Below are 27,449 nucleotides of genomic sequence, written 5' to 3'. Positions count from 1 at the left end.
GTTACTGTACTAGTAGGCGCTTTTTAATATACACACGCAAGACACATATACAAAAGATATTCCATACCAGGAGATGCACAGAGTATTAGTATATCATGAATCACTTAGTAGTAAAGCTCTTGCCCAGTTTCACAATAGTGTGCAACATTTCAAAACAAACTTGTAACGTAGTAGGCTGGGGCAGGTTGGTTCACTGGGCCACAAGCATTTATTCCCTTTAAAATAGGCTGCTGAGTCAAGTATTGCCCCCTGGGCCAAAATTTGCCAGCCCTCCCCTGGACGTACGCTGGATCACAATGTCATAAGTGATCAGTAATTTTTAAAATCCAAATTAATACAGATGGTGCAGTCTAGTGTAAACCACCAAGCATGACTTGACATTAGTATGCAGGCGTCAATTGTTCTGCTGTTGTATAAAATCATCACTTTACACATTCATGTTGAACAACACGCTGTGTTATATAAGGTGCAGTACAAAGGACACTTTGATATCATACTGTACGTTTCCTGCAAATAGAGCCCTTTATCAATTATATCAAGATTAATATGACTTCATGAGATAAAAATCTACAGGATTCACCAACAAGAAAAAAATAAAATCTTAAGCATAGCATAAATATATTACACAAGTTAACCCGTGCATGATACTCATGCATTCTAGTCAAATCAAGCTACTTAAGGTCTTAAAAAGGTTCTTGTCATGCATTTGGGCCTAGCCCAGGCCTCCTCAGGGGAAGAGCGTTACTTCCCAACGCAAGCACCCTTTTTAATGTGTGTTCATGAGGTAAAATTACCTCACGAAAATGAGTTTGACCCCTCAACTCGTAAATTTAGCCTTTACTACCCCTCCCACGAGGGGAAGGGGGGGATGATCAAAGTTAACTGACTTCACTATTCTAATTTTTTTTGTCAAATAATGTCAGTATACCAAATTTCAGGTCAATTGGATGAGTCCTTTCTGAGAAAATAGTTTTTTCCACACACACTAACACACGCCACTAGGCTTTTACTTTTATATATTAGATAATGCTAAGAATTTAGTAGGTCAGTGTATAACTCCACCCAGCAGGTGGCGCTGCAGCTTTTTTTTCACACACACAGACTAACACACGCCGCTAGGCTTTTATATTATAGATTCCTAGAATATTACCTGTGTTTCCCATTGTGGCTGGAGATCCAGGTGTAACAAGAAGCAGTGCAATGCTGCCAGGCGCTCACAGTCCCGTCTGCTCTGTGTCAGGAAATTTAGTAGCTGTGCCTGATTAATACCCACCGAGAACAGAATTCCTGTACAATATTCTATCACACAAGTCTTCGTAACTGACTGCATGGGACAATCAGAGCACATACCACTAATTCTGGCATTATCACCTGAAGGAGAGAAGTACATTTCATTACTTCATACAATCCTTAATGAGTGACATATATGTAATGAGAAACCCTAGCGAGTAACACAGAGCACTCCTGGGGGAAAATGTATTAAACGCAGATCCATCAAATTGCCGATACTTGGCAATTATTACGCCCATATTTAAAACAACAATTGTATTAAAAAGGCAAAACTCGCCGGGTTTTACCTTCAATAAAATTGATGTTTTAAATGTGGCCGCCGCAATCACCGAAGATATAGGCAATTTCATGCTTAATACATTTAGGGGCATAATCAATTGTCCGGATTCCCCGCCGCGTTAAAACTACTACCGTTATTACGGTAATAGTTAGCTGGATTTCAGCTCATGGCTCAGGGAGCTGCGAACTGAAATCCAGTGAGAAAACTACTGTAACAACATTTTTTCCGCGCACTATTACTGTAATAACGGTAATAGTGTGCGGAGCGCGAGATTTTCTGCGTTTCCGCCGACAATTGAATATGCCCCATAGAGCTTATCTGCAATAAATGCACTGCCAAAATTCTTCTATGTTGTTTTGGCATGGTTAAAGACAGGCGTAGTGATTACTTGGTAATAAACTCCTGTTTGTGCCGTTTGTGTAGAAAAGCTTTGCTTCAGCTGTAGTCCGAGTTTGTCAACATCAAGTACTGCTGTTTTTCTGTAAATAAAACAAATAGTTTCTACTCTATTATTATAGTAGGAAAACCGACAGTAAGGCAATGTCTGTCTGTCAAGGCACAGCTGATCAGGAAGATAGACATCCTGTGTCTAGGAGGAGAAGAAACAACCTTGGAACATCTTATGAATATTTTGCATGCAGTGCTATCACAGCTGTCACATTCCCCATTAAATGTGAAGACTTACTATAGATGAATTTAATAACAACAAAATTACTAATTAAATGCCAGTATGAACAGGCCCTTGAAGCACAAATCCATCTTTGAGATTGTTTTGATGGTATAAAGAGACAGCTATTAAAAATCTATACTTAATGTGAACTTTCTAATGTAGAAAATTAGCATATGATGTAACTGAATGAAACTGAACCAGTGTCAAGATGTAAGGAACATATTAAAAGGCTGTGAACCAAAACTACTCACCTGTTAAAAACAAATGATAACACATCAAGTCAGGATATCTTGTGTTTATCAAGTGCAAAAAACGGTCAGGCAAGTAAACAGCAACATAGGAGTCTAGAAAAAGACAAAGACATTTCAAATTAAATTGGCTTAAAATAAATAAGGGCCTATCAAACAAGAAGTTGTACCCGACAGGGAAGTAATGTTTCTGAATTGCTTACAGGTTGTGATTAATTTAATTATGTATATTTACTCATCTTCAGCTCAACTACAGAATATACAATACATTTAGTTATTGTTTGCTAGGTCAAAACAAAGTATACTCTTGCAGCAAAGATTCACTGCACTTTGTTCTGGTGCCTGCTTTCAAATTATCTGCAATGGACAAGTCAATAAGTTACAATGTTGGCTTTAAGTGGTCAATATTTTAACATCTCTTTCTACCTAGGGAAAGTATTACCATATTAATATAGATACATATAAACAAAAACTAATAATATTCATAATGTTGTACAACTAACTTCTATCCCCTGAGATACAAGGGCAATTTTGACTGCTTGCATGCAATCTCAGGCCAAAAACGTGCACGAATACTTAGACACGTGTAACCTGTTCCATAGGAAGGAATTTGTCACATTCTTCTCTCTCCCCAACAATGTCACAACTAATTGCAGCACACAGCAATCTCTTTTAACAGAGACTGGATAAAGGAGCATGTGTATTCGGACATATTTTCATATTAGTGGATTGCATGCAACATTGACCTATGGACAGGGCAATCTGGCAATTCTAGCAAATGCCAGAAGGGCCAAATGCCAGAAGGGCCAATGGCTAGATGGGCCGGCCAGACACTTCCAGCATTATCATCTGCGAGAGAGCCAGGGGGGAAGGGGGTGCAGGAAGAAGGGTGAGAGAGCCAGATTTTGATTTAATGCCAGGGCTAGTTGGAGTTTTCTAAATTTCATGTACCCATTTTCTTTTCCAAATAAGCCTCCAACATTCTAAGATCCAGACAAGCAGCAACTAGTCTACAGAAAACAGCAGCCACAGGTGGTGAAAGTGACAAGAACAGGTAGGAGAGAGCAGGACAGTCTGCCAACTGTCCAGAAACTTGTGGGGCAGTCCTGAATTTGGCACCTGTCTCGCTTAGTCAGGATTTGGTCCGGCAACAAGGACAGTTGGGAGGTATGACCTGCTTCACATTGTACTGCTCATGATGGCAGAGCTGCATGTACCTAACAGTAGTGCACACAGTTTTGCCTGTGTATTTGTCTAAACTGTATCTAAAATAACCCCCTGTCTCAGAGCCTTATTCCAGCTCTGGTGATACTTTAGTGGTTCTTGCATTGATTCCATTACCTGCCTTCTACCATTGCACGGATATCATTAATCCTTCCTCCTTTGCACTTACTATATCACCAGCAAGGCCTTGGAATAGCTCTGCCCTTCACTTATGCCATTGTCTGCCATCCCTACCTTTTGTGTTGGCCCCACCTACAGTTGATTTGGTCCCGCCCACATGAGGCCACTTCAAGCTTTTTTTCCCAGGGCCACATTAAGTTCCCAATCCGCCCCTGGATAGCACACTGTCAATAATAGCAATAAGTCCTATTTGCCATATCTGGGGATGGGATCCAGTGTACAGCTAAGAGTAACCAACTGTAAAAAGGGAAAAATCAGTCCAAATACATTTCTATTTGTTGTAAACCCATAACAAAGCACTCTTTATTTACTATACCATGGAATGGTTACTTTTACAAAAATGTATAATCTTACCAATATTTATGAAAGATACTTTCTTGAGCTGCTTAGAACCTTCCGTTGCAGTTGCGACTTGAAATGTTTTACTGCATCCTAAAAATAGATATTCAGTTTACGGACATAAACCAGATGTAAATTTAAGGGGAGTACTAATTAATGAATGAATACAATTTGATCATTAAAAACATCAACATTTTCTCTTTTCTTATATTATGTTAAAAACGTATTCTACATCTGCTCTTACTTCTTAAACAAATATAAATGCTTGCCCAAAGGGAGGAGAGTGTGCTGGAATGTGGAACACTAAAGTTGGCCACACCAATGAGAGTGATGCACAATTATAAAATCATCGTCACTGACGCACTGTGCAACAGTTGCTTGATTGAGCCGTTTGCCCAACTTAAAGGATCCGAAAAACCGGAACAAGAAAACATTTTTATATTTATTGTGAGAGAAGGAGTTAAAAAATGTTTAAACATCCCTTGCCCCTCTCTTCATTGTACAGGGCTTCAATGAGATGCTTTGCTAGAGGCAAAATCCACAACAGCAGGTGTCCATCTTTGGCTGGCCAAATGCAGTCTAGGCCGGCGGTTCCCAAACTGTGCGTCGCGGCTCCCAGGGGTGCCGCGGCGCTGTCACTGGTGTGCCGCCGGCCAGCCATAAAAAAAAAAAAAAAAAAAGAACACAGAAACTTACCAATCCGTCGGGCGCCGAGACCCAGCAGCCTCCTCTCTCCCGCAGCTCTCACTGAATATCGACGTCAGTAACAAGCTGCGGGAGAGAGGAGGCTGCTGGGTCCCGGCGCCCGACGGTATGGTAAGTTTGTGTTCTTTTTTTTTTATGGCTGGTGCCTGGCGGGGGACAGAGAGCAGAGTGAGAGGGACAGAGAGCAGAAGAGGGGGACAGCGGAGCAGAGGATGGTGACAGCGGAGCAGAGGATGGTGACAGCGGAGCAGAGGATGGTGACAGCAGAGCAGAGGATGGTGACAGCAGAGCAGAGGAGGGGGACAGAGAGCAGAGGATGGGGACAGAGAGCAGAGGATGGGGACAGAGAGCAGAGGATGGGGACAGAGTGACAGAGAGCAGAGGATGGGGACAGAGTGACAGAGGGCAGAGGGGGCAGTGTGAGAGAGGGCAGTGTGTCTGGATGCAGAGGGTGCAGAGTGCCTGAGGGCAGAGTGTCTGGATGCAGAGGGGCATTTTTGCATACAACTAAATAAGTATTTCTGTCCTGACCTAAATACTTATTACAATTTTTTGACCCAACTACTGCTAAAACAGGACTGCTCAATAATTATTTTGGAGGGGTGCCTTGAAAAAATTTGGAGACTCTAAGGGTGCCGCGAACTGCAAAAGTTTGGGAACCACTGGTCTAGGCTGAACAGATTGGATTGCCATTCCCTCTGCTGATCTTTACAGCAGAAGGTGGGGTGTGGGCAGTTTGACTGCTACATCGCAGCACCCCTCCATTCCTGCAGTGTTTACAAAGAGCTGCAGAATGTTCAGCTTGTGGCTGTCCATAAAATCCTGATCTTCCTGATACACTGGAGAAGGGGCACAGATTACAGCCGAATATGGATCCCCTGTTGCTGTGGTTAAGAGGAAGGAGAAGATGACAAATATTGGAGGTTTATGGGGACACTTTAGAACCCCATCTCTGGGCACCATTCTTAGGGCTTCAAATGAGCAGCCCCGGCCATTCCCAGTCACTGCATGCATATGTCACAGAAGGGGAGTGACATTACAAATACTTTTCTCAATATTTGTAACCATGACGACTAGGAGCATTGTAGAGAGAAGGAGAGAAAAACGACAAATATCAAAGTTAGTGATGGCTGCTATAGTTTTTCTTGTTGTACATTTTAAAGCACAAAATACTATTATTATGCAAAATATAGGATTGAAACAGTGATGTTGCAAATCATGTTTTCTATTACCTGAATAGATAGAAACATATTTACCTTTATGTAAAAATGCTACTACATAAGTGAGTTCTTGCAACTCATTTGGAGGTTGATAATAAAACAGACACAAGCCACCTAAAAGGAAAATAAATACACATGCCATACATTAGTGAAATATTTAAAATAATTTATTTTGAAGTATGTAATTGAATAATTAAATGTGCCTAATTAATGACTTAAAAGAATCATTAAATAGTGTGCAGGCTCTCCTATGTGATAAGAGGGCTCCATCCACTGCCCCCCCCCCCATCTGATCTATAGACTGGAGGAGGGGGCGCCAGTGGAGTGCGAGCATCACCCCATGAACCAAAGATGGAACAAGCAAAAACATAAATACAAATTTACTGGTCCTTTCTATAATACTTCATGCATGTATTTTGTCTTGTTTAATTAGTATACTTTTAGTCATACCTGTTTTATTTGTAAACACCTGTAGATTTGGAGATGTAGGTCTTCCCCTTCCTCTTTCTTCAGGAGGATCATACCCCAAATTGATCAGACCAAGACAGAAGATGTAGTACACCATAAACCCATAGATATCATTCATTAATCCCAGCCAACACACACAATAGTCCCACAAAATTATTAAATTTACGTTGCAGTGGAAAATGCTCCAGTAGTCACAGCAAAGTATCGATGGGAAACAACCGGTCAGCTAGTTGCCAGAGGCCCAGTAAGCTTCTACGTGTGGTCCCTAGATCCATCCAGGTTTAAATTAAGTATAAACTGCTATTAAATCTGTCAGAGCTGAGGCCATAGCGCTTGAAGCACATGATGCCAGGAGAAGGAACAGAAAGTGCAGATCAGCACCATGTGTTCTTCCTCCAACCACCATGGGAGAGACCTGAATCCTGACAAGGTAAATGCACTTTTTGAGTGAAATTGTGGCAATTGTTAATTAGTGTACTTTAGTGGTTTACTGGTGGGTCATCATCACTTGTGATTCTGGTGGCGTAGGTGTCAGGGTGACATGTGAGGAGTTTTGGAGTACATGTGGAACCTGAGGGCATGTGGGGACAGTTTGTGGCAACTGAGGTCTGTAAGCATTTTTTGGCATCTTAAAAAAAAACCCAAAAAAACCCACACACTTGTTTTTTGGGTGGAGAGATGTGCAAAGAGGAGGAAGAGAAAGAAGGGACCACAAGAGATAGAGGAGGTGTATGCGTATAGACCTTACTGTACTTATTGCTGAGATTAAGGGGAAATGTGCAGCCCCTTTAAAGATTATAGAGCCGTACATGCTACCCTTGAAGTCTATCAGGTTGCCCATCACTGTATTAAATTAACTTATTAAAATGTCAGCAGATGTCAAAGAGCAAATAAAAGTAGAAACTAATATTAAAAACAATAGATAAACAGTTGTTCCCATATCTGAAGTTATAACACGGCATTCAAGTACTATAGAGAATCAAAGTAACTGCCAAGTGCAAATATATAAAATGACTCCAGACTTCAAACGTCAAATTTGTGATACTTGCCTTACCCCTTGGGCAGCAAAGGAGATTTCAAGCGGGACCTCAAACTTTAAGAAAAGGAAAAATAAAAGGTCAGTTGTGTTTCCATAATTAAGAGCATAAAGCTGGATTTTGAAACCATCTATTTACATAAGCTGTATTGCTCTTTACAACAGGATTGGTGGTCTGCATCCCACAGGCTGCATGAAACGCTTGTGACTGAAGAGCTGCATACTAGAAGTGCACATAAGTGCAGTTGCATGGATGGGCTAACAAAATAGACGACACAAATATGTCACTTGACCTTTTCATTAAAAAGTCTCATTCCATAGCGAAAGCGGGAGCAGCTTATTTGGCACGAGTTTGTCCAACACTGTACATTTAGATTCCAGATTACTGGAATAGGGTTTATGGTCTGGTGATATGAACAGACTTCTAAAGGGATTAGCCATTTGTGACCAAGGTTAAATACATTAAGCGTTGGGCCGGGAAATAGGAGACTGGCAGATGACTTTAAGGACTAGGATTTGGTTTTGTGGACATTGTCACTATTAATCTGTGCCCCATTCATTTCCAAGTGTACTGAAGGTCAATTGATATATATTCACCTAAAAATTAAATATATAAATGCTGAAAGATGTAAATAGTAAGTGAAACCTATTTATCCAGCCAACACTCAATGCCAATGCAGAGCTTCTGATATAAAATACAAATACCACATTGTTAGCATTTAGTCCAACATAAGACCAAAAAGAAAAAGTTCCAAAATATTCAAATTGAGAAGTCTGTATATGCAGAGAAGAAACTACACCACAATCTGTTTGCATCAGCAGCATCACAGACATTAGGAATATATAAAGAACAAGTCAGATCCCTCCTTCAGTCACCGCCACATAGGTAAACTTCAAGCATATGTCATCCAGGTGTGCGCTAGGAAGGTAAAAATCTCCAATTGATAAAGCATTGTCCATGTTTATTGGAAGATGTATAAAATATTGCACTTACCTCCACCACTCTAAAGATGTACCAGATTAAGCAGGCAAGGTAGAGGTCCCTGCTACATACTTCTACAGGCAAAAGGACACCCTGACTAAGGAGGAAGCTTATATGCATACATGTTACAATTTGCATAAAAGCAATGATTCATGTCAAATAAGAAGTACAAAACATACAGACTATTACAAGCATACATAAGAATCAATACGTAAAGTTTTATTTCAATTTGATATATTTCTTTTATGTATGCTATGTAATAAATTGCAAGTTTATTTTGTGCATTTAATTTCGGTTTTCCATTTGTCATTGTTAATATAATTATTATATTTTCCAATAAACCTGAAAAAATTTCATAGCGCACACCTGTTTTCTTTAAGAGCTTGTAATAATCAGATAATTACATACACATTTAGGGCCAGATTAAACTTCGGAAGCAAGTCCTGTTGTGTGTCACGTCTTGCATAGAATTGCTTTGTGCATGCTCTGAAATGGACCTTACGGCAGTGACCGCAAATGACACTTCCCACTGCGTACATCTTCATAGGCAATGTACAGTTACGGCGTGCCGATGTCGAGATCATGCACATTGATCCGATTCAAGCTCTGGGCATCTATGAGGTACATGCTTTTAAGCCATATCACTTGCCTCCACTACAGAACAGGTGTAAGTGCTGACTGATAGGGATGACGGACATGTATGCATGCCAGAACATGTCTTTGCAAGTGAGAGAAAGTATAAAAATGCATTTTATGTACAGTATACATTAAGAACATCCTCATTTATTTCATGTAGAATGTATTTTTATTAATGATTATAGCCTCAGGAGTAATTAATTCATTTAATAGTTTGTTTTTGCATGCTTTCTGATAGGACTTGATATTGCACATATGCATGTGTGTATCCTGCAGTGTGCTCTGTCTATATGCATACGGCAAGTAACCCACAGTATTGTTAAAAACATATTTTTATGCAAAAACCTTACAAAATTGTACGCAATAATCTTGATAGGACAATTCACTGGATCTCAGTATTGAGCACACTGAAGAGATCTAACACAGACAGTAACATGCTGCAATGTTGAATATTTTGTCACTAGAAAGCAACTGTCAGCTGACATAGAAATCAAAGCTTTGACTAGTGCCTATAGTGCCTATATAATTTTGCTCTCAAATTACAAGTATGAATAGGTATATTCATACTTGTAATTTGATAGCAAAATGAACTGTTCTTTTCAATTTGATTTTGGAAGGTGGCTCCTTTAACCTGCCACCACCAAAGCGAATATAGTCCTTATTCATAACCAACTTAAAGATCTGCAGCAACATTCTTTCAAATCATTTACCCTCCATGTTACCTACACTTATCATCCATGCCAAGTTGGTTTTGCCCTGGTCATCAGGTCTCGGAGAACACTAGAAGAACCTTTAATTGAATACTCCTTGTTTGCTATAATTTAAGTGTTAATGCTGTGCAAATTCTTTGTTTATCTAGTATGCTGTCTCTCTTACGTTCTTGTATAGCTCATTGCAATGGTAATGTATATTTGTATTTGTTTGTGTTAGTCCAAATTCTCTTCAATTCAGGTTTTAAATATACTCTTATTTAAGCAGAGATGTGAGCAAAATGACAATTGTACACCGGTAGGTTAGGATTATACAAGTGTGGCTCGTGTATAACGTACAAGCATACATATCTTTTTCAGATGTGTATCATTTGACATAAAAAACGCATTAGTTTAATACTTAATTTTTAAACAAATAAAACAAAAAAAGTTATCACAGGCAGAAAAACATTAAATTATACTTACTACAGATTTAAAGTGTTCCCCTGGATAAAACTGGATACAATGCAAAACACAGCTTGAACGCTGGAGGGGTAGAAAAAAGACTGCTATTAGCAATACTGTAGGAAATATGCCGTTATAATCTGGTCACTGTGATTTAGGAACAAATACCTCAATATGAAACGTCCCCTTATTCCTCAGTTACTATATGTTACATTGTCTTCTGGCAGCGGTTCCCAAACTGTGCACGCTATGGCGATCTCACAGGGGTACCTCGTCCAGGGTGAGTGGTGAGTGCAGTAAGCAAGGCAGGGGTAGGACTATAAAGAGGCACATGTGATTATAAAGAGGCACAGTGATTATAAAGAGGCACATGTGATTATAAAGAGGCACATGTGATTATAAAGAGGCACCAGTGATTATAAAGAGGCACAGTGATTATAAAGAGGCACAGTGAAATGGTGAAAGAACACAGTGTGATGATTTCTGTAAAAAAATTTTTATTTTGTTTGATTTTATTCCTGTTAATAAGTGCTATACATTTGTCTTTGATAGAAATATAATTGCAAAAAAAATATATCAAAATATTCTTTTTTCCTTGGATTTATGTGTATTTTTGCAGACAATTTAATAAGTATTTCTGTCCTGACCTAAATATTTATTTAATTATTTTGACTCAACTACGGGACTGCTCGGTAATTATTTTGGATAAGAGGTGCCTTGAAAACATTATGGAGACCCTAAGGATGCCTCGAACTGAGAAAGTTTGGGAACCACTGGCTTGTGGTAAGCACACAAACATGATATACCAGGCAAGGAAACAACTCATATATATTTATAAATTTAGCAGCTAACTATAGATAGGAGGTGAAGGAATTCATTCCAACTTTTTTTTTTTAATTTCACAGTAGGAAGTATTATTACACTGCAATGGATTGTAATGTAAAGATTAGCAACTGAGGACATGTACCAAAAATTATTAAATGTTTAAAAAAAAAAATAATAAACCAGGGTACTTTTGTAGATCCCTGTCCAGTCATTTTAGCAATGAACTATTTGTTAGGGCTGCAAAGTGTTATTTTTTTTCTTGCCAGGGCTTTATTTTAGTAACATTTTCTTTTTAAATAGACTGCTTTATTTTTTAATTTTATAAAAAGGTAAAATTGAACAGAAATCATAAAAAACAAACATACATTGTTTTTGAAAGTCTGTTTTGCTTTTTCCCCCCATTTAATCATAATTGACCGATGCTATATTTTTCATGCACATCAGTCAGTCACAGCGTCTTCTTCTTGTTAAATAACCATATTGAGGTTTTCTGAGAAATATTTGAAATATTTCTTGAGTGTGAAGAACACTGACACAGTGCACAATTGTCACTATGTAGGAAACAGTAATGGATAGCCACCACCAAGAAAGGGAAAAAAAAAAAATCAACTACAAAGATGCCATACAGTGTTGTAATACCATACAAAAAATATGCTGAAAAACATATTCCTTCAGTCACAGATACCATGGTAATCCATAGACAACGATATATATTGTACAGTGGAAATACCAATCACTTCAAGGAAATAGGAGTTGTAGAGGAATTTGCTTAAGCTATAATTGGATCCCAATAAACATGTCACATGATTTAAAAAAATATCCCAATACATCCATGAAAAAAATCAGAACATATAAACGACTCTTAGCCAAAAAGGTAAATATGTATTCATTAAATATATACTTATTTCTAAAAAAAAATATTTATATATAAAAATAAAAAAAAATTAAAATAATGGATGTACTGGGAAGTTTTTAGGGGGGGGATCATGCGACATGTTAATTGGATAATATAAAAGGTGCACCCTATACTTAGTTTATCTGGATGTGCCTTGTAGTACCAACAAAGATGGCATTAGAAATTACTCTTATTTATTTGTACCAAATAAATTCATTTATTTTTACAGTGCACTTTACTTTGAAGCACTTCGCCAATGGATGCCACCCTTATCCTTTTCCTTTACAAAACTATATTTACAATATAAATTTTCTATAGCTTACCTTTAATTTGTATGGAAAAGCATGTCACATTTTTTTAGGTGGCACCAAGCTGGTCTATGTAGCTTAAACAGCATAATGAATGGCCAAATTCAAAACAAGCTACAATATAAACAGATACAAATCAAATTTCCCCCCAATACAAAAACCATACTGGGAAACGGAAAGGCAGGCAGTTACTTGTACTGGCAGAGTTGCTGTCTAGATTATAAAGGTGTTAATCTTTAAACATCGTAACAAAACCAACTGGGACCAGTTAGTCCATATATATCCCAAGCAGGATCTTGACAGAGAAAATAAACCAAATGAATATCAGCTATTAATATAAAAAAGGAAGAAAACAAAAACAAAAAACTTGAAAAGTATTTAATCAGTAACCCAACTAAAATATTTTTCTGAATAATTTGCAATACAACATTAAAGTTACCTTGGGAATAATATAAAACAGCTTCTGGTATGCCATATCCCATTGTGCCCACACAAAGTCTTCAGCTATTCTGTCCTTAGGAATCTGACCAGAGTTTACCATGACCTGTAGCAGAACAAAAACAGCATTTTAAAATGTTAATTTACCAGGACCTTGCAATTGCTTTGAAAATAACTTCTCCCAAGTGCTACAAAATCATTAATTTATGGTACTACTTATTTGCCCCATCACCCAACCAAGTTTTAAAATGGGAAACGTGATCATGGATACTAACCACTAAAGCCACACAGGTCAGAAATCCCCTATCTCTACAGAAATCATAAAATAAAATTCTACTTTGTAATTATTACTGGGACAACACCTACATAATATTCAATCTTTAAACATTAGTTTGCTATATGGTGTACAATATTTATAGATTTTCTGAAATCTCAGCAGAAATAAGTTTCACATTTAATATGTTTTCATTTTGGTAGTAAAATAAATTACAAAACATTTATGACAATCATGAAATACAGGAAGAACATATGTATGTAGTGACATGTGCCAAATATATATATATATATATATATATATTATACCAACAAAACCTGAATATATTGGAAGCTTACCACTCTGTTCCCATCTTCATTGCCAACACTTACATGACACAGCTCAATATCTGCACAGAGAATGACACAGATTAATAATTGCAGTAACTTCAGCAAATATTTCCTCTTGACCATCAACCTCTACAAGACAGAGGTTGATGGATAGCACGTTCATCTTTGATTTATAGCAAATGACGTACACAAGTCATTCCGGGACACTCAAAAATAGTTTTAAAAAAAGTGCAAGCACTCGGAACCTACAAATGCACTGGCTGCCAATCTACATGGAGTACAATATTGCGCTTCATTAAACTGCTGCAGTTTATGACGTGTAACAGGACATGTCTTTTCCATCAGTACACTGGTAGGCAATAATAAACAGACTAGATTACAAATAGATTTATAATAATGTTTGCAGTAAGTACAACTCTCCCCTTCATGGTTATGCATTACAAATACTCACATTTTTCCTCTGAAAATACCAACAGGTGACTCTCATAGGATGGATGTATATCTTCCCCCGGATACAAAAACTAGATTAAAAAAATGAAAAACAAAACTGAAAAAACCTTTTCATTAAACACCAATATTTATGTTTTATTTTACTTTAGATGGGTGCCAAATATATTTTGGGAGTTCCCATTCATTTCTGTAAAAATATCTAATATTTGTACTGAGAAAAGAGTCATCTTAGACTCTTACACCATAAATTAGCCAACATACTCCTCTTATTGTTACTCCAATATGAATCTGAATATTTATTCAAACATTTTTGATGTAGTAACCATTCACGTATACCATTTTTTTTTCTAGGCTAAATCTGTCCACGCCTTAAGAAATGGCCTGTTTCCCTCATAAGACCTTCATATCTATGAATAGTCTGCGAGGGATGCAGTGGTGTATCCACCATAGGTGCAGAGTGTGCAGTGCATATGGGCCAATGCATCAAAGCAGTCCCTGCACCTACAGAGTTGCTGGGCTCCTGCTATCAGCAGGTATCACAATCCTGCTCTAAATGGCTCAGCTAGACTCAGCCTAGGGCAGTGTTGGCTAACCTGTGACACTCCAGGGGGAAAATGTATCATACTGCGCTTTTTACAAGTTGCCGGAAAACGGCGAGATGACAGCTTAAATTTAAAGCGGCGCTGCCTTGTAAAGGGAAGTTTCCCTTTACAAGGCAGCGCCGCTTTAAATTTAAGCTGTCATCTCGCCGTTTTCCGGCAACTTGTAAAAAGCGCAGTACGATACATTTTCCCCCCGGTGTTTTGAAACTACAAGTCCCAGCATGCTTTGCCAACATATAGCAGCTTATTGCTGGAAAGGTATGCTGGGACTTGTAGTTTCACAACACCTGGAGTGTCACAGGTTAGCCAACACTGCCCTAGGGCACTGTTCACAGCCAGTCAGGGAAGTTGGTTCACCCCCTGGTCTTTCCCTCTGCTCAGAGTCTACCACCTGCCTCTTATTCCCAGGGCTGGCTGGCAAATATTAGCCTGGGGGGGGGAAAGAGACTCGATTTAGATGCTTATTATGAACATCTAAAGGAAAAACAATGCAGGTAGCCCAGTGACCAAGCCCAAGGTAGCCCACTATGGGACCATCCTAGGGGGGGGGGGGGGGGGGGGGGGAAGATGCCCAGTCCAGTCAGCCCATGCTTATCCCACACTATACTTTGCCTCCCTTCTGCTCCTCTACCCAGTTACCTCCACTTGGGCTAGATCCCATCCACTCTTCAGCACGTGACTGGGAACAGCAGTCATCTGGAGGTCAGGTAAATGGGGTGGTGAGGGATGTGGTATTAATAAAATGTGTGTCTGAGGTAGTGCTGCCAATAGAATGTGTGTGTGTGCTATTAGTGTAATACAGTGGGTTTATTAAGGTTATATAACAGGGCTATTGATGTCATGTTGGGGCTTTTAATGTTATTGCTTGAATTCCTATTTAATCTCACTAAAATACTAAATTGATCTTGGATGTATCTTAACCAGTATAAAAGTAGCTTCTACCCTAAATCAGTATGATGGTGAACCTCCTCATGTGGTACTATCCTTGGGGCAGCAGAAAAATAGGTGCTCATATGGCCACTACATGATTCTCCCTCTGTCCCTCCGTCACGTGCTGCTCACTGCATGATGGAGGATATTGACAGACAGCGTAGGAGGAGTATGCACAGAATAGACTTGTGAGTCCAGCACCTTTGGGCTCGCATAGCCCACCACAATGCAATGTCTAACCTAATCACAATTAAATAAAACAATAATATGAAACAGGTCTGAAACTAAACTGTGGCATATATAGAGACACCTGAACAACATGACTTCTGTAGAAAATGTAAATATCTGCTAACAGGTGCTTAGATTGTATATAAAAAAAATTCTTCTTGACAAAACACCTAGTAATATAAGGGTATTTAATCTAGAACTAAACTTACATATCAAAGCAGACAAGTTTTATATAGGGTCTACTTCTCTCTTCAATTGATTAAGTGCACACAATTATTCTAAACTCTTTAAAAAAACAGGAAGAAGAAGAGCAGATAAAGTCATAAAAAGCCAAGTTTGGAAGCCTTACCTGTACTCTGATGTTGCTGTCTACAGCTTTGAGAACTCTCACATTGTTGATGGGTTTTATTTCAATAATAAGAGCCAAATACCTGGAAACTTTAAATTATAAACAAGTATTTAATAAAAAGGTAATAGATTTTACTGTTTACAGTTATTAGTCTGTAGATCTTTGTTTCACACAATCTTTCAAATTTATTTAAAATGTTTTATCTCAAGGGATAATTTAAGTAAGAAAATGCCCTACATGTCTGTTTCCAAGATACATTCTCATAAAAAGTGTATCTAGCTAGTCCTTGATTCTCTATGGGCAATCATATTAAATTCTGAGGAATGATGCCTAAAAACCACACACCCTCTCCAACCTGGTCATACACCCATTATCAATTAAGTATATACTGAAAATGCAAACAGAATTTCAGGCACGGATGTTAAAACGGATTTGATACAGGGGCAAGATTTAGCGGATGGAGAGTGAAGATCAATACATAGAGCACGTTACCCAGCAATTGAAACAATTACACCTGAAAACCACTAAATATTTGAAGATCCAGCTAATATTCGATTCATTCTTTGAAGTATGTATGTTAAAAAAAAAAAACTAAAAAAAAACTAAAAGCAAGATATTGCTTTCTAATCGTTAAAATTACCAGTGGTGAGCAGAATTATATTTTTCACGGCCCTCACAAATAACCGTTTCAGTTTAAAATTTGTCAAAAAGCATTGAATTGGATTATGAGAGTAGAGCAGCAGCCTGATGAGTTTATGTAACCCAAACACTAAGTAGAAATTACATCTAGCTAGTCAAGAAATGAAAATACATCACCCCCGAGTCATGGGCTACCCTACCACAAAGACAATTATCCATATACGTGCACTCATCTCAATAGTGCATCATCATGAAGTACAAAAAGAATAAACACATTATAAATAAATCAATGCCTACATATACATTAACACAAAAATACTAAAAATGCAATTATATTTGTTAATGCACTAACAATATCATAATGTACGTATTAACCACTTGCAAGAGTTGTCTTTAGCTGCCACAAAACCTAATTGTTTGCTGCAGATGAGTTAATGTGAATAATACCGCTTTCATACTGCCGCCCCGGCAATATCCCGGGTTTTTCAAGCAGGGTTTTTGCCGGGGCTCGGAGCGTCCCAGCTCAGAAACACCATTCATACTGCACCTCGGACCCGGGAATTTCCCGGGTTGACCCCATTCATACTGCACAAGTCTGTGCCCTGGCAATTTGTGGGAGTCATCACCAGAGCAGTTTTCATTGGCTGAAAACATTTTTTTTTTATTTTTTTTTGTAATAGTCTGCTTTTCTGCTGTTTTGTCCATAAAGATGTGGGAGTGTATCTTATAAGATATTTTAATTTTTATTGTTCCATTGTATCATTTGTAAACAATCAGACATTTCTTCAGTGTTTCCACCAATTCCGTTCTATACTGCTCACCGCTCCGTACTTTACTTTAGTCACCTATGTAAAGTATGTGCGACCTTTCTCTTTCTCGTTTGTTTCTTATAGTGTGGATGAGAGAAGTAGTTGTTTCAGTCCATACTGTTTTCCTCTCGAGTTTTTTTTTCCTGGTTTTATGTATGCAGTTAAAGTAAATATTGTGAGCATTACAGGTCAGACAGCCAATCAGCTTGTTTTCTGTGCAACCTGGGTTGAAAAACCCGGGTTGCACCATTCATAGTGCAGGCAGGATTTTTGACTTGTACCATTCATACTGCACCAAGACCCGGGTCGTTTGAGCTCGCCCCGGCAAAAAAACGGGATTTTGGTGCAGTATGAATGGGGTATAACATAGGGAAGTGGTTATAAGAGCTGGAAAGCCACACCCGAACTTTGTAGGTCCGAGTATCCAAGCCGAGCTGGCTCGGTACTCTCCCACTTCCTCGGATCTGATGAGGAGGCAAAACGTCATCATCTCCTTGTCTGATCTCGCAGGTTTTGGATTCCATAAGTCCATCCCTCCCCAGGAGATTCGGCGGCATTGCTCACACAGACAGAGGAGGGCCAACATCGTTTTGTCACTTTCCAACCACAAATCTCAATTTATCCTGCAATGGAACACCTAAATCACTGCTTGATAGTGTGTACTCTACTCATTTGACATTTGCCAAAAAAACATATTTAATTAAAATTGCATGCTGCTCTAGTGTGTGTATATTTGACAGCATTGTTCACAAAAATCACTGACTTGCGGTGTGTACTCTACTCAGTTGTGTACCCATTTGTCATTTGCGGAAAAAGTAAAAAAAAAAAAAAAAATAATAAAAATAAATTCACATTTTTGGACAAATTGTGTGTGTTCATCGATATGGATCATGATAAGTCGACAGAAGAGCAGGAGCACCAACCAGCTGCAGGCACCAGTCATGATACTAATCCTACATCAACTACTAAAGCCTATGATCAAAGACATAGTGGGTTTAAGTCAGGAAAACTGAAATTAAAAAAACCAAGCTTGTACATTGTTAAACAGAAAAAAAAACACCTCTAATAAAAGGGAAAGATTACTGTAGAAAAACAAAAATGCCAACATGCCATTCTACACAAAATAACTACAAGCAGTCCAGCATCATCTAGCTCCTTCTCAGCTAGATCCAAGCACCTGCAATCTACACAGGGCCGGTGCTAGGGTCCATGGCGCCCTAGGCATTTTTACAAAATCGGCGCCTCGAGAGGCGCCCCCCCCCTCCTGCAAAAATCGGCACACTCCTCCCCCCTCACCCCGTCTTTCTTTACCTTGTCTCGCCACTGCCGCCTCTCTGCTCCATCTCCTCCCCTCCACTCACTGACTAGTGAGTGGAGGGGAGGAGACAGAGCAGAGAGGCGGCGGTGGTGAGCAATAGCCTCTTCCCCCCTCCCCGTGCATCTGAATGCTGTGCGGCGGCCGTGACAGGTATGGTCAGCGGTCGCTGCATAGTTTTAAAGTCATTTACCATTCTGTGGCGCCCTCCAGGCGTCCTCCAGAGCCCGGCGCCCTAGGCAAGTGCCTAACCTTGCCTAATGGGAGCGCCGGGCCTGAATCTACACTGTCATCAATTCACCCTCATCAGTATGTACATCCTCCTCACACAAAATTAATTCATCCCCGCTGGAATCCGCCATTACAGAAGTCACTGTACTTTGATGTAATTGCCAGTAAAGGCCTTCCTCATGGAATTTGTAGTTCATTTTGATGAACTTGATCTTCATCTTTTTGGAAGTATCCTCCTACGCCAATCGCTGACAAGGTTCCTGACTGTGCTGAAACTGTATGCACTGGAGGGTGGGCAGCATAGGTATTGCAAAGCAAGTTTGTACATGGGTCTCCAAATTGTCTTTTCCTCCCAGTATGTAAAGGGACTGTCTGATGTGTCTATTTGTATGCGGTCATTAAAATAATCCTTCACCATTCTTTGGATTTTGATGGTAGGATCATGTGGAGTTATGACAGATGTGTCAAGGATTTTAGGGAGTTTCTTTTACACCAGATGTCAAAATGTTGGGATGACTCAGTTGCATCACCACTGGGTCTCTTGGGAAAGCTAGGCTTTTTCCTAGAAGCAGTTGCCCGAGAAACTGAAGGAGGCTTCAGCTGTCAGCTTGCTCACCAAGGGCTTATTGCATCTCTTAAAATCTGGGTCAGTTGTAAAGAAAGAGAAGACATAGCTCTTAAACCTAGAATCAAGCACAGTCACCAAAATGTAGTGATCTGATTTCAAGATGTTGATAACTCTTGGATTCTGGCAAAGCAAATAAAGTACTTGATCTACAAGTCCAACATACTTAGTGGAATTGCTTTGTTTCCCCTCCTCTTTCAATTTCTCAAGCTGCTTTTCCAAAAGTCTAATTAGGTGAATCACTTGACTCAAGCTAGTAGTCTCAACTCACTTCCCAGGTGAATACTTCAAATGGTTTCAGCACCTTGCACAACACGGAAAGTATTCACCACTGTGCTGGACTAAAATACATCCCCCCCCTCCTTTCCAAATGTCATGGCTTGTTGAGTAAGCGTGGATGGAGTTTTCGCTGTTCCTCCATCCTCTGAAGCATAAAGGGTGGAATTCCATCTTGTTACCAAATCTTGATTCAATTGGTGGCAGGGCAAATTCAATTCTTCTTGCAGCTGCTGAAATCTCCTACATGATGTTGCTAAACAGCGAAAATGTCCCGAAATTTTTCAGGCCACAGACAGCATCTTCTGCACACCCGTCATTTTTTAAAAACCAAGTTGATTGTGTGAGCAAAACAGGGAATGTAATGGAATGCACCCTGCTGTAATGCTCTCACAATATAGGTGGAATTATCAGAAATCACATACCTACCTGACGAGAGTTCAAGCAGGATAAGCCATGTTGCAATGACATCCCTTAATTTTTCTAACAGTTTGTCAGCGGTATGCTTCTTAGCGAAGCCGGTGATACACAGAGTAGCCTGTCTCAAAGATCTGGCATTGTTTGTTAGATACTGCTGTTGTTCCTGCTGCTGAAGGCGATTCACTAACCCAGTGGGCTGTCACAGTCATATAATCTTTAGTTTGCCCAGTTCTGCTTGCCACATATCTGTGTTTAAGTGTACAGTGGGTAGAATGGCATTTTGCAGCCCAATAATTAGATTTTTAAAAACCTCTGGGTACAGGTAAGAAATTGCTTGTTTAGTAAATTGGTGTCGAGATCTAATTTGGTAATGTGGACACAGGACCTCAATTAACTGTCTAAAGCCTGCTGCATAAATGGTGGATATTGGACGCAGATCTAAAACTAGCAGAGTGGTCATGGCGCCTGTGATTCGCTGTGCGACTGGGTGACAGCTGTCATACTTGCTTCCTCTTGCAAAAGATTGTGTCAGGCGCTGTCTCCGCACCTCCGCTGGGTACCGGAGACGGACGCCCTCTGGCCGCAAGTCAACAGGATGCGATCACATGATCGTGGCACTCGCGCATGCGCAATGCGCTGCTTCGGTTGCTAGGCAACCCAGACGCTTCCCGGCGATCAGCTGAGACTGATCGCCGGAACTTCCTCTCTCCAGGGCTTCCTGTTTTGCCTCTATTTAAACTCACTCTGGCACCATTAGGGTGCCAGAGTATTGGTTCCCAACAGCTCCAGCACTTTTACCATTTATCCTGATTGCTCTCCAGTGTATTGACTCCTCGGCTAGTTTGACTTCTCTTCCGGATCTCCCTGTGTACTTCATTGCCCGCACTGGTATTGACCTTGGACCGTCCCCGATTACTATCTGCCTTCTCCCCGTGGTACTGCGTTTCTCTGGTTTCGACTCAGCCTGTCTGACTACTCGCCATTTGCTGCTCTGGTAACTATCTGTAAGAACCGTGACCTGTGCATCACACGCAGCAAAGCCCAAACTTCCTTGCAGGGCTCCCTGGTGAACACCGGTGGTGTGTTAGACTCCGCGCCTCCCAGTTTAGTAGCGCCAATACCAGTCAGTGATATTCCTAGTGAAAACCGTGACAGATTGTTTAACAGTCAATTGTTGTAAACTACTAGTAGTCTTCTTCTAGGTCTGCTTCTGTGATGAAGATCCACCCCCAGTAGCAGGCGCAGCAGCAGCAGCGGGCCTAACGCGCAATGATTCTTCTGAGGAATCCTGGATAGGGGAGGAGACATCTAGCCTTAGCAACTTGGATGCAGGACTAACTCCAATCACTAGTGAGAATATTGATGATGGTGTTGGCGGTGTAGATTGCATGTGTTGGGATCTAGCCGAGAGATGGGAGCTAGTTTATGCGGGACTGCTTGTTGTTATTTTTTTAGCATATGTTTCAGTGTTCTCAAAAGCATGCCATGAACTCGCTTCAAATGGCATAACATGGATTAGGTTCCTAGATGGTTAAGGTCCCTACATCTACTGACTGTGCTTTACAAACGCTAAAAATGGCTACACAACGGCTGTCAGGATTTGATTAAAAATAATTCCACACATAAGAGGTGGATTTTTTGCCCAGGCATGACAATGGCCTTTTTATCACTGACAAGAACTGCTTCCTATGGTGCTTGAGAGTTCATTGACAGCACTGTTAGCTTAGCTGCCTTAAGCCCACTGGTAGCTTATTTTATGTGGGCCCAAACAAACAGAGCACATCAGCAACAAAAGTGGCAGTCCTTGTCGCTGAAGTGCTTGGTTTGTTAAACTGTACATGTCCTTTTTAATATCCAACATAAGGGTGGGTTTCTTTTGTGCCACTGCTGTGTGGCAATATTTCATAGATGTGCTATAAACTGTCATGTGTTTGTGCCATTGCTGTCACTTAGTATCCAGCCAGCTCACTGCAGTCTTTGGCCTAAACTGGATGAAAATATTGTGACCTTTGAGGTGGTCAAAATTGACTGGAAATTAATATTATTGAAGTTAATAATAATGTAGGAACAAAAAATTATATGATTTTAGATTTTTTTTTTTTTTTTTTTTTAAATAAAGATTTAAAATCAAAACTTCCGAGGGCAGTTTTGCCAAAAACAAAACATGGGGTTCAGTGAACATCCCTACTGGAAACCAAATAAAGGTAATTGGAAATGAACATTCATTTTATGATTTTTGCAATGCTGTTAAGAAGCCCCCCCTTTTCCCTTGTAACCACTTATGAAGAAAGATTTTGAAACATGGAGAAAAAAAAAAAAAAAAAAAAAAAGTTTCTTTGACAACTAGAATTATATAAACACTTAAAAGGTAGTAACAAGAATGTGTAAGTAAATCTTATTTCTCTTGCATTTATAGATACTTGTATTGAGTTCCAAAGTATGGAGCATCAGGCTCCAGAATTTGTTAACAAAGAGGTACTGACATAACAAAGGTCACTGCGAGTCATAAGATGCAATTACAATATACATACTATATGAACAGTATGCACCATGGGCAAAATAAGAAAAATAAAAAAGTCATAAATAACAGACAATATCAAAATATATACACAACCATAAAATACAAATATTTATATGGAAACAATACACCTTTTTGTAGACAATATAACATACAATATAAAACAAGAAAGAATAAATATAACAAAAGTGGGTAGCATGGTGGCTTAGTGGTTAGCGCCTCTGCCTCACAGCACTGGGGTCATGAGTTTAATTCCCAACCAAGGCCTTATCTGTGTGGAGTTTGTATGTTCCCAGTGTTTGCGTGGGTTTCCTCCAGGTGCTTCGGTTTCCTCATACACTCCAAAAATATACTGGTAGGTAAATTGGTTGCTATCAAATTGACCCTAGTCTGTCTGTGTGTGTGTGTTAGGTAATCTAGACTGTAAACTCTAATGGGGCAGGGACTGATATGAGTGCGTTCTCTGTACAACGCTGCGGAATTAATGGCGCTATATAAATAAATGATGATGATAAGTGATTTAGAGATAGATTTAACAATAACATTACACATTTTAAATAGTTTCCATCATAGTGATAATCGTCTTTGTAATGGAACCCTAAACCCAATCAAAATTAAAAATTAAGTTTTACAGCATTTTACATTCATTACAAAATATTAAAACAGGCCATTACCTGGTGAAGGACCTTGACTTTGCGTTTCACATGTTGGATGGCAGTAACTTAATGCTTAATAAAAAAAAGATAAAAAAAAAAATAAAATAAATAAATAAACGGCATGTCATGTGAAAGGTGATATGTTCATTACATTTACAATTATTCTCCTTCTTCCAAAGATGGATATTTGCACTGGATTGTATTGTATCACAGAAAAATGTCCTACAAAAAATTATTTGGAAGGTTATAGTTTTTAAAGGTCTTCCTCCACCTAGAAATGTACTAATGTGCCCTTCCCACTTGAAAAATCCTGCTTACAACCCTCTCCTTGCCCATCTTAATTGACATGCATTACAAAACAGACAGCTCCAAGAAAAAAGGCATGTAGCAGCTACCGGGGCTCCAGCTAGGTGAGAAACGCGTTAGAAAATGTATCTAGGTGTGACGTTGTAAGCTGTGCGTGCATTTCACTAGCACCAGAGCATTTGTTTTCCTCTCCTGGTCACAGAGATGGCTGATCTTGTGTGAGGCAGTGACCTGACTAGTTGTGTGAATATTAGGGAGGACAGGATTGCAAGTTAAAGGAGCTGTATCATCATGACGTCAGGAGAAATACTGAGGCAAACAGAAAGCCACACACTGAGCATTAAACATTAGATGGAGCAGAGCCCTCAAAGAGCAGAGTAGGGTTGCGAGATTCTTGCAAAGTGAAGATGGTGGTGAGAAAAAAATGCATCTACAAATGAAATAAACATCATGCATCAAATTTGTTCTTAACTTTCATCTTTCACACTTCCATGTGTGCTCTGCTTTGAAGTGGATGAGTAGAGTACAAACTGTAGCAAGAGCACTGGAAAGTTAACATCATTCAGTGATTTAGTAGTGTGCTGATTTTGTTAAAGGGTGTAAGTGAAGACAGGGATGTGAGGAGGCAATGTCATGAGGGCATGGGGAATGGATGCAAGTTGGAAACCATAGGCAGTGCGCAACAGCAGGTGTAAGGTGCTCCAATGGCATTTTTGCCTTCTGTCACAATGATGCAGGCATACTGTGTTAAACACCTATACATTAAACAAAATATAATAACAAAGTGAGTGTATGAAATCGTCACCTAACATTATGAAGAATAGCTGAAAATATTCTACATGCATCCCAGCCAAAATAAAAGGAGTTTTCAACTACATAGGTTACCAAAGGCAATCACATTATTTTCACTGGAAATCTTTCAGGTACATTATGAATTATTTATAATTGCTTATTATTACGTTACAATAGTCCGCTAAATACAATTCTCTGAACAGAGAACTTCACATTACTATATATTTCTTTCAGTAACACAAGTGCTGGCTATTAGTCTTCAATATTGCCCTGTTCTATCAGCTAAAATATTAACTAGTAGAACAGCATCAAACGTAAGACTATCCCGGTTTCAACCAGCAAATAACACAATGGGGAATGGGTATGAAAACCGGTACACAAGGAACTGTGAAAAAGGATGCAGTAGCCTATGTCACCCGGATATTAAGGGTAACTGCATGTTTTAACCAAGGCAAACATGAAGTCAGAGAATTCAATAAGTTTCCTAGATTTTCTTCACCAATGCAAGCTGCATCTCATAGTAACAGAAAGAAGAGTGGCTGGCCAAAAAGGTTCTTGGCCACTTCAGTGGAACCCTAGGCTGCCACTGACAGTAGAGGACCAGTAATTGAAGTTTGTATGTGTGTTTGCATCCATTTAAATGTATATAAAAGACAGACAGTTGGGTAGCTAGAGAGGATGTACTTGCCACATAAAATATACAGTATTGACTTCTCAACTTCCCATGTAAACCATATTTAAAAAATTAATATAAAGCAAATAAATAATAATACACAAAAATGTTTGCCGTCAGGTGTCACCTGGGGGATAGGGAGGGCTGCTTGTGCTACAGTACTTGCCTATAACAAGCATCACATAAGCCTGCTAGGATTTCTCAGGAACATCAGCATAAAGCTACAAACACAACTTACCAAGTAAAGTTTTTTCATTGTTCACGGAACAGCTTATGATATTAACGTCCCTATCGAAAGAATACAGCATCTGTAAAACAAAGAGGGAAAACACAATTATGTTCAAAATCATTCTGCGTTTAGAATATTTTGCTTTCTTTTTTAAAAACAAAAAAAACAAAATGGGATCAACTTCTCTATGTACTTCTACAATACAACAACAGACATCAAATGCAAAAATTTAATATGGGTTATTAAGTAAAGTTTTGGACCAGCAGATGGTTAGACAGGTACAAATACATAACGACAAATATATTTAAATAGTGTTACATGTTAGTGATTAATATTAAAAAACAAACAAACCGTTGGGCTATAAGACCACCCTTGGTATGTACCATTTTCCTTGGTTTGTTTATTCAGGCTGCTATTAATGATTTATAATTCTACAGAGTCAGGGACTACTATGGCAACCACAGACACAATATGTAGTGAGCAGAGAGGCTTTGCAATGCCCCTTGAGCTCTGTCTGCACTGAGTAAATTAAAATCATACTCCTCCTTCTCCCTCCACTGCATTACATAATAGGCTGAGAGCTGGGAGCCTGTGTGTGACTGGCAGCCACAATTTGAGCCCTCCAGAGATTTTTGAAAGGAGATAACAATTCATAGGAGGAAAACTTAACAATTGTTAACAAATACATGATTAATTTGCTATTTAAAGGAAAGGGGGAAAGAAGAGAAAGAAAAGAAAAACTTCTATGTAGAATTGCTGCTTAGAAATAAAAAATGAAAAATACCAAAGAGCATAATGACAATTTTAACATCAGCTCCAATGATACACCAGGTGAGACTTTGGAAATAAAATTAGTCAATTTCTTTTAACCACTTCACATTTTTCATTGTTTTTGTGGCGAGCTTCCTTTACTTTATAATTCTTTACTTTTCATAATGATACCATATATGCTAGACTTTGCCTGAGAGTCACAATAATGAGTTGTCTTATTCTATGTTCGTACCGGCTATTGAAATGGCCGATTTCTTTTTGTTTTGAACAAAAACATGTAAAAAAAAAATTGACACCAACTTTTTTTTTTTTTTTTTGGACAACAAAAACCATTTTCAGTTAGGGATTCTTGATTTTCCAAACAAGGATTCCCAATCTTTTTCAGTTAACAAGGAACATTACTTTGAGCATTATTTGTGTTGCAGTTCTTCAATTATATGACAAGAGAATTCATAAAAATATGAAACTACTGCAGTTGTTTTCATGTCACACTTTAATGACAAATAATTTAATTTTTTATGGCATCAAAGGCACAAACATTTCCACTGACCAACTATTGCATTAATTGCTAAACACATTATGATCATACTTCAGCTCAATTTATGCATATTACTTACAAATAAAACGGCTGCTTTGGCCACTCAGGTCTTACCTCATTCTGTTTAGCAACAGGATCATAACAGCCAATGCTTGTGAACCCCTCCTTTCCCTGGGGAAGACAAGTAAACAAATGTCACAACTACACTGAAGTGTTACTACAAAAGAATATTTAAAAACATATGCATACACCTGGGGACGTGGCCTGGAAGCCACAGTGAGTGGCAGTGTTTTTCCAGAGCTCTGCAGGTTTCTGCTACAAAATCTACAAATATCGGGGGCACCCTCACTCTGAACTTCATATTCTGCATCCCATATACTCTCCCAACACTCTGTGGAGCTGAAGAAATCGAATTGTGCCTGTGATCTACAGACCTCTGCAAACCAGGACTTTACTGCATCAGATGATGCCTCCAGGCTCAGCTCTGGCGAGGAGCACTCCTCAGCTTCTGACCTTGTCTCACCTGTGTCTGCAGTTTCCTAGGCAGATTGGGCGATACACTGATGGAGCCTTGTGAAGATACCGGGTGTA

General features: G+C 39.1%; 1 protein-coding gene across 1 annotated transcript in view; it reads right to left on the bottom strand.

Moving 5' to 3' along the window:
• GSAP (gamma-secretase activating protein) overlaps window positions 1–27,449 on the bottom strand; it is a 70,433-nt gene that overhangs the window by 30,537 nt on the left and 12,447 nt on the right. The window contains exons 3-16 of the mRNA XM_075208742.1: window positions 26,973–27,029; window positions 25,559–25,628; window positions 23,568–23,621; window positions 16,061–16,149; window positions 13,953–14,022; window positions 13,511–13,560; window positions 12,900–13,004; window positions 10,454–10,513; window positions 7,675–7,717; window positions 6,607–6,696; window positions 6,193–6,270; window positions 4,247–4,324; window positions 2,492–2,584; window positions 1,151–1,371 (exon numbers count right to left, since the gene is read on the bottom strand). Coding sequence (XP_075064843.1) covers window positions 1,151–1,371; window positions 2,492–2,584; window positions 4,247–4,324; window positions 6,193–6,270; window positions 6,607–6,696; window positions 7,675–7,717; window positions 10,454–10,513; window positions 12,900–13,004; window positions 13,511–13,560; window positions 13,953–14,022; window positions 16,061–16,149; window positions 23,568–23,621; window positions 25,559–25,628; window positions 26,973–27,029 — 1,158 coding nt within the window. The remainder of the gene's footprint in view (window positions 1–1,150; window positions 1,372–2,491; window positions 2,585–4,246; window positions 4,325–6,192; window positions 6,271–6,606; window positions 6,697–7,674; window positions 7,718–10,453; window positions 10,514–12,899; window positions 13,005–13,510; window positions 13,561–13,952; window positions 14,023–16,060; window positions 16,150–23,567; window positions 23,622–25,558; window positions 25,629–26,972; window positions 27,030–27,449) is intronic.

The sequence above is a fragment of the Mixophyes fleayi genome, chromosome 4 (assembly GCF_038048845.1).
Source record: "Mixophyes fleayi isolate aMixFle1 chromosome 4, aMixFle1.hap1, whole genome shotgun sequence".
NCBI classification, from domain to species: domain Eukaryota; kingdom Metazoa; phylum Chordata; class Amphibia; order Anura; family Limnodynastidae; genus Mixophyes; species Mixophyes fleayi.
This window is presented reverse-complemented; position numbering and strand designations above follow the sequence as displayed.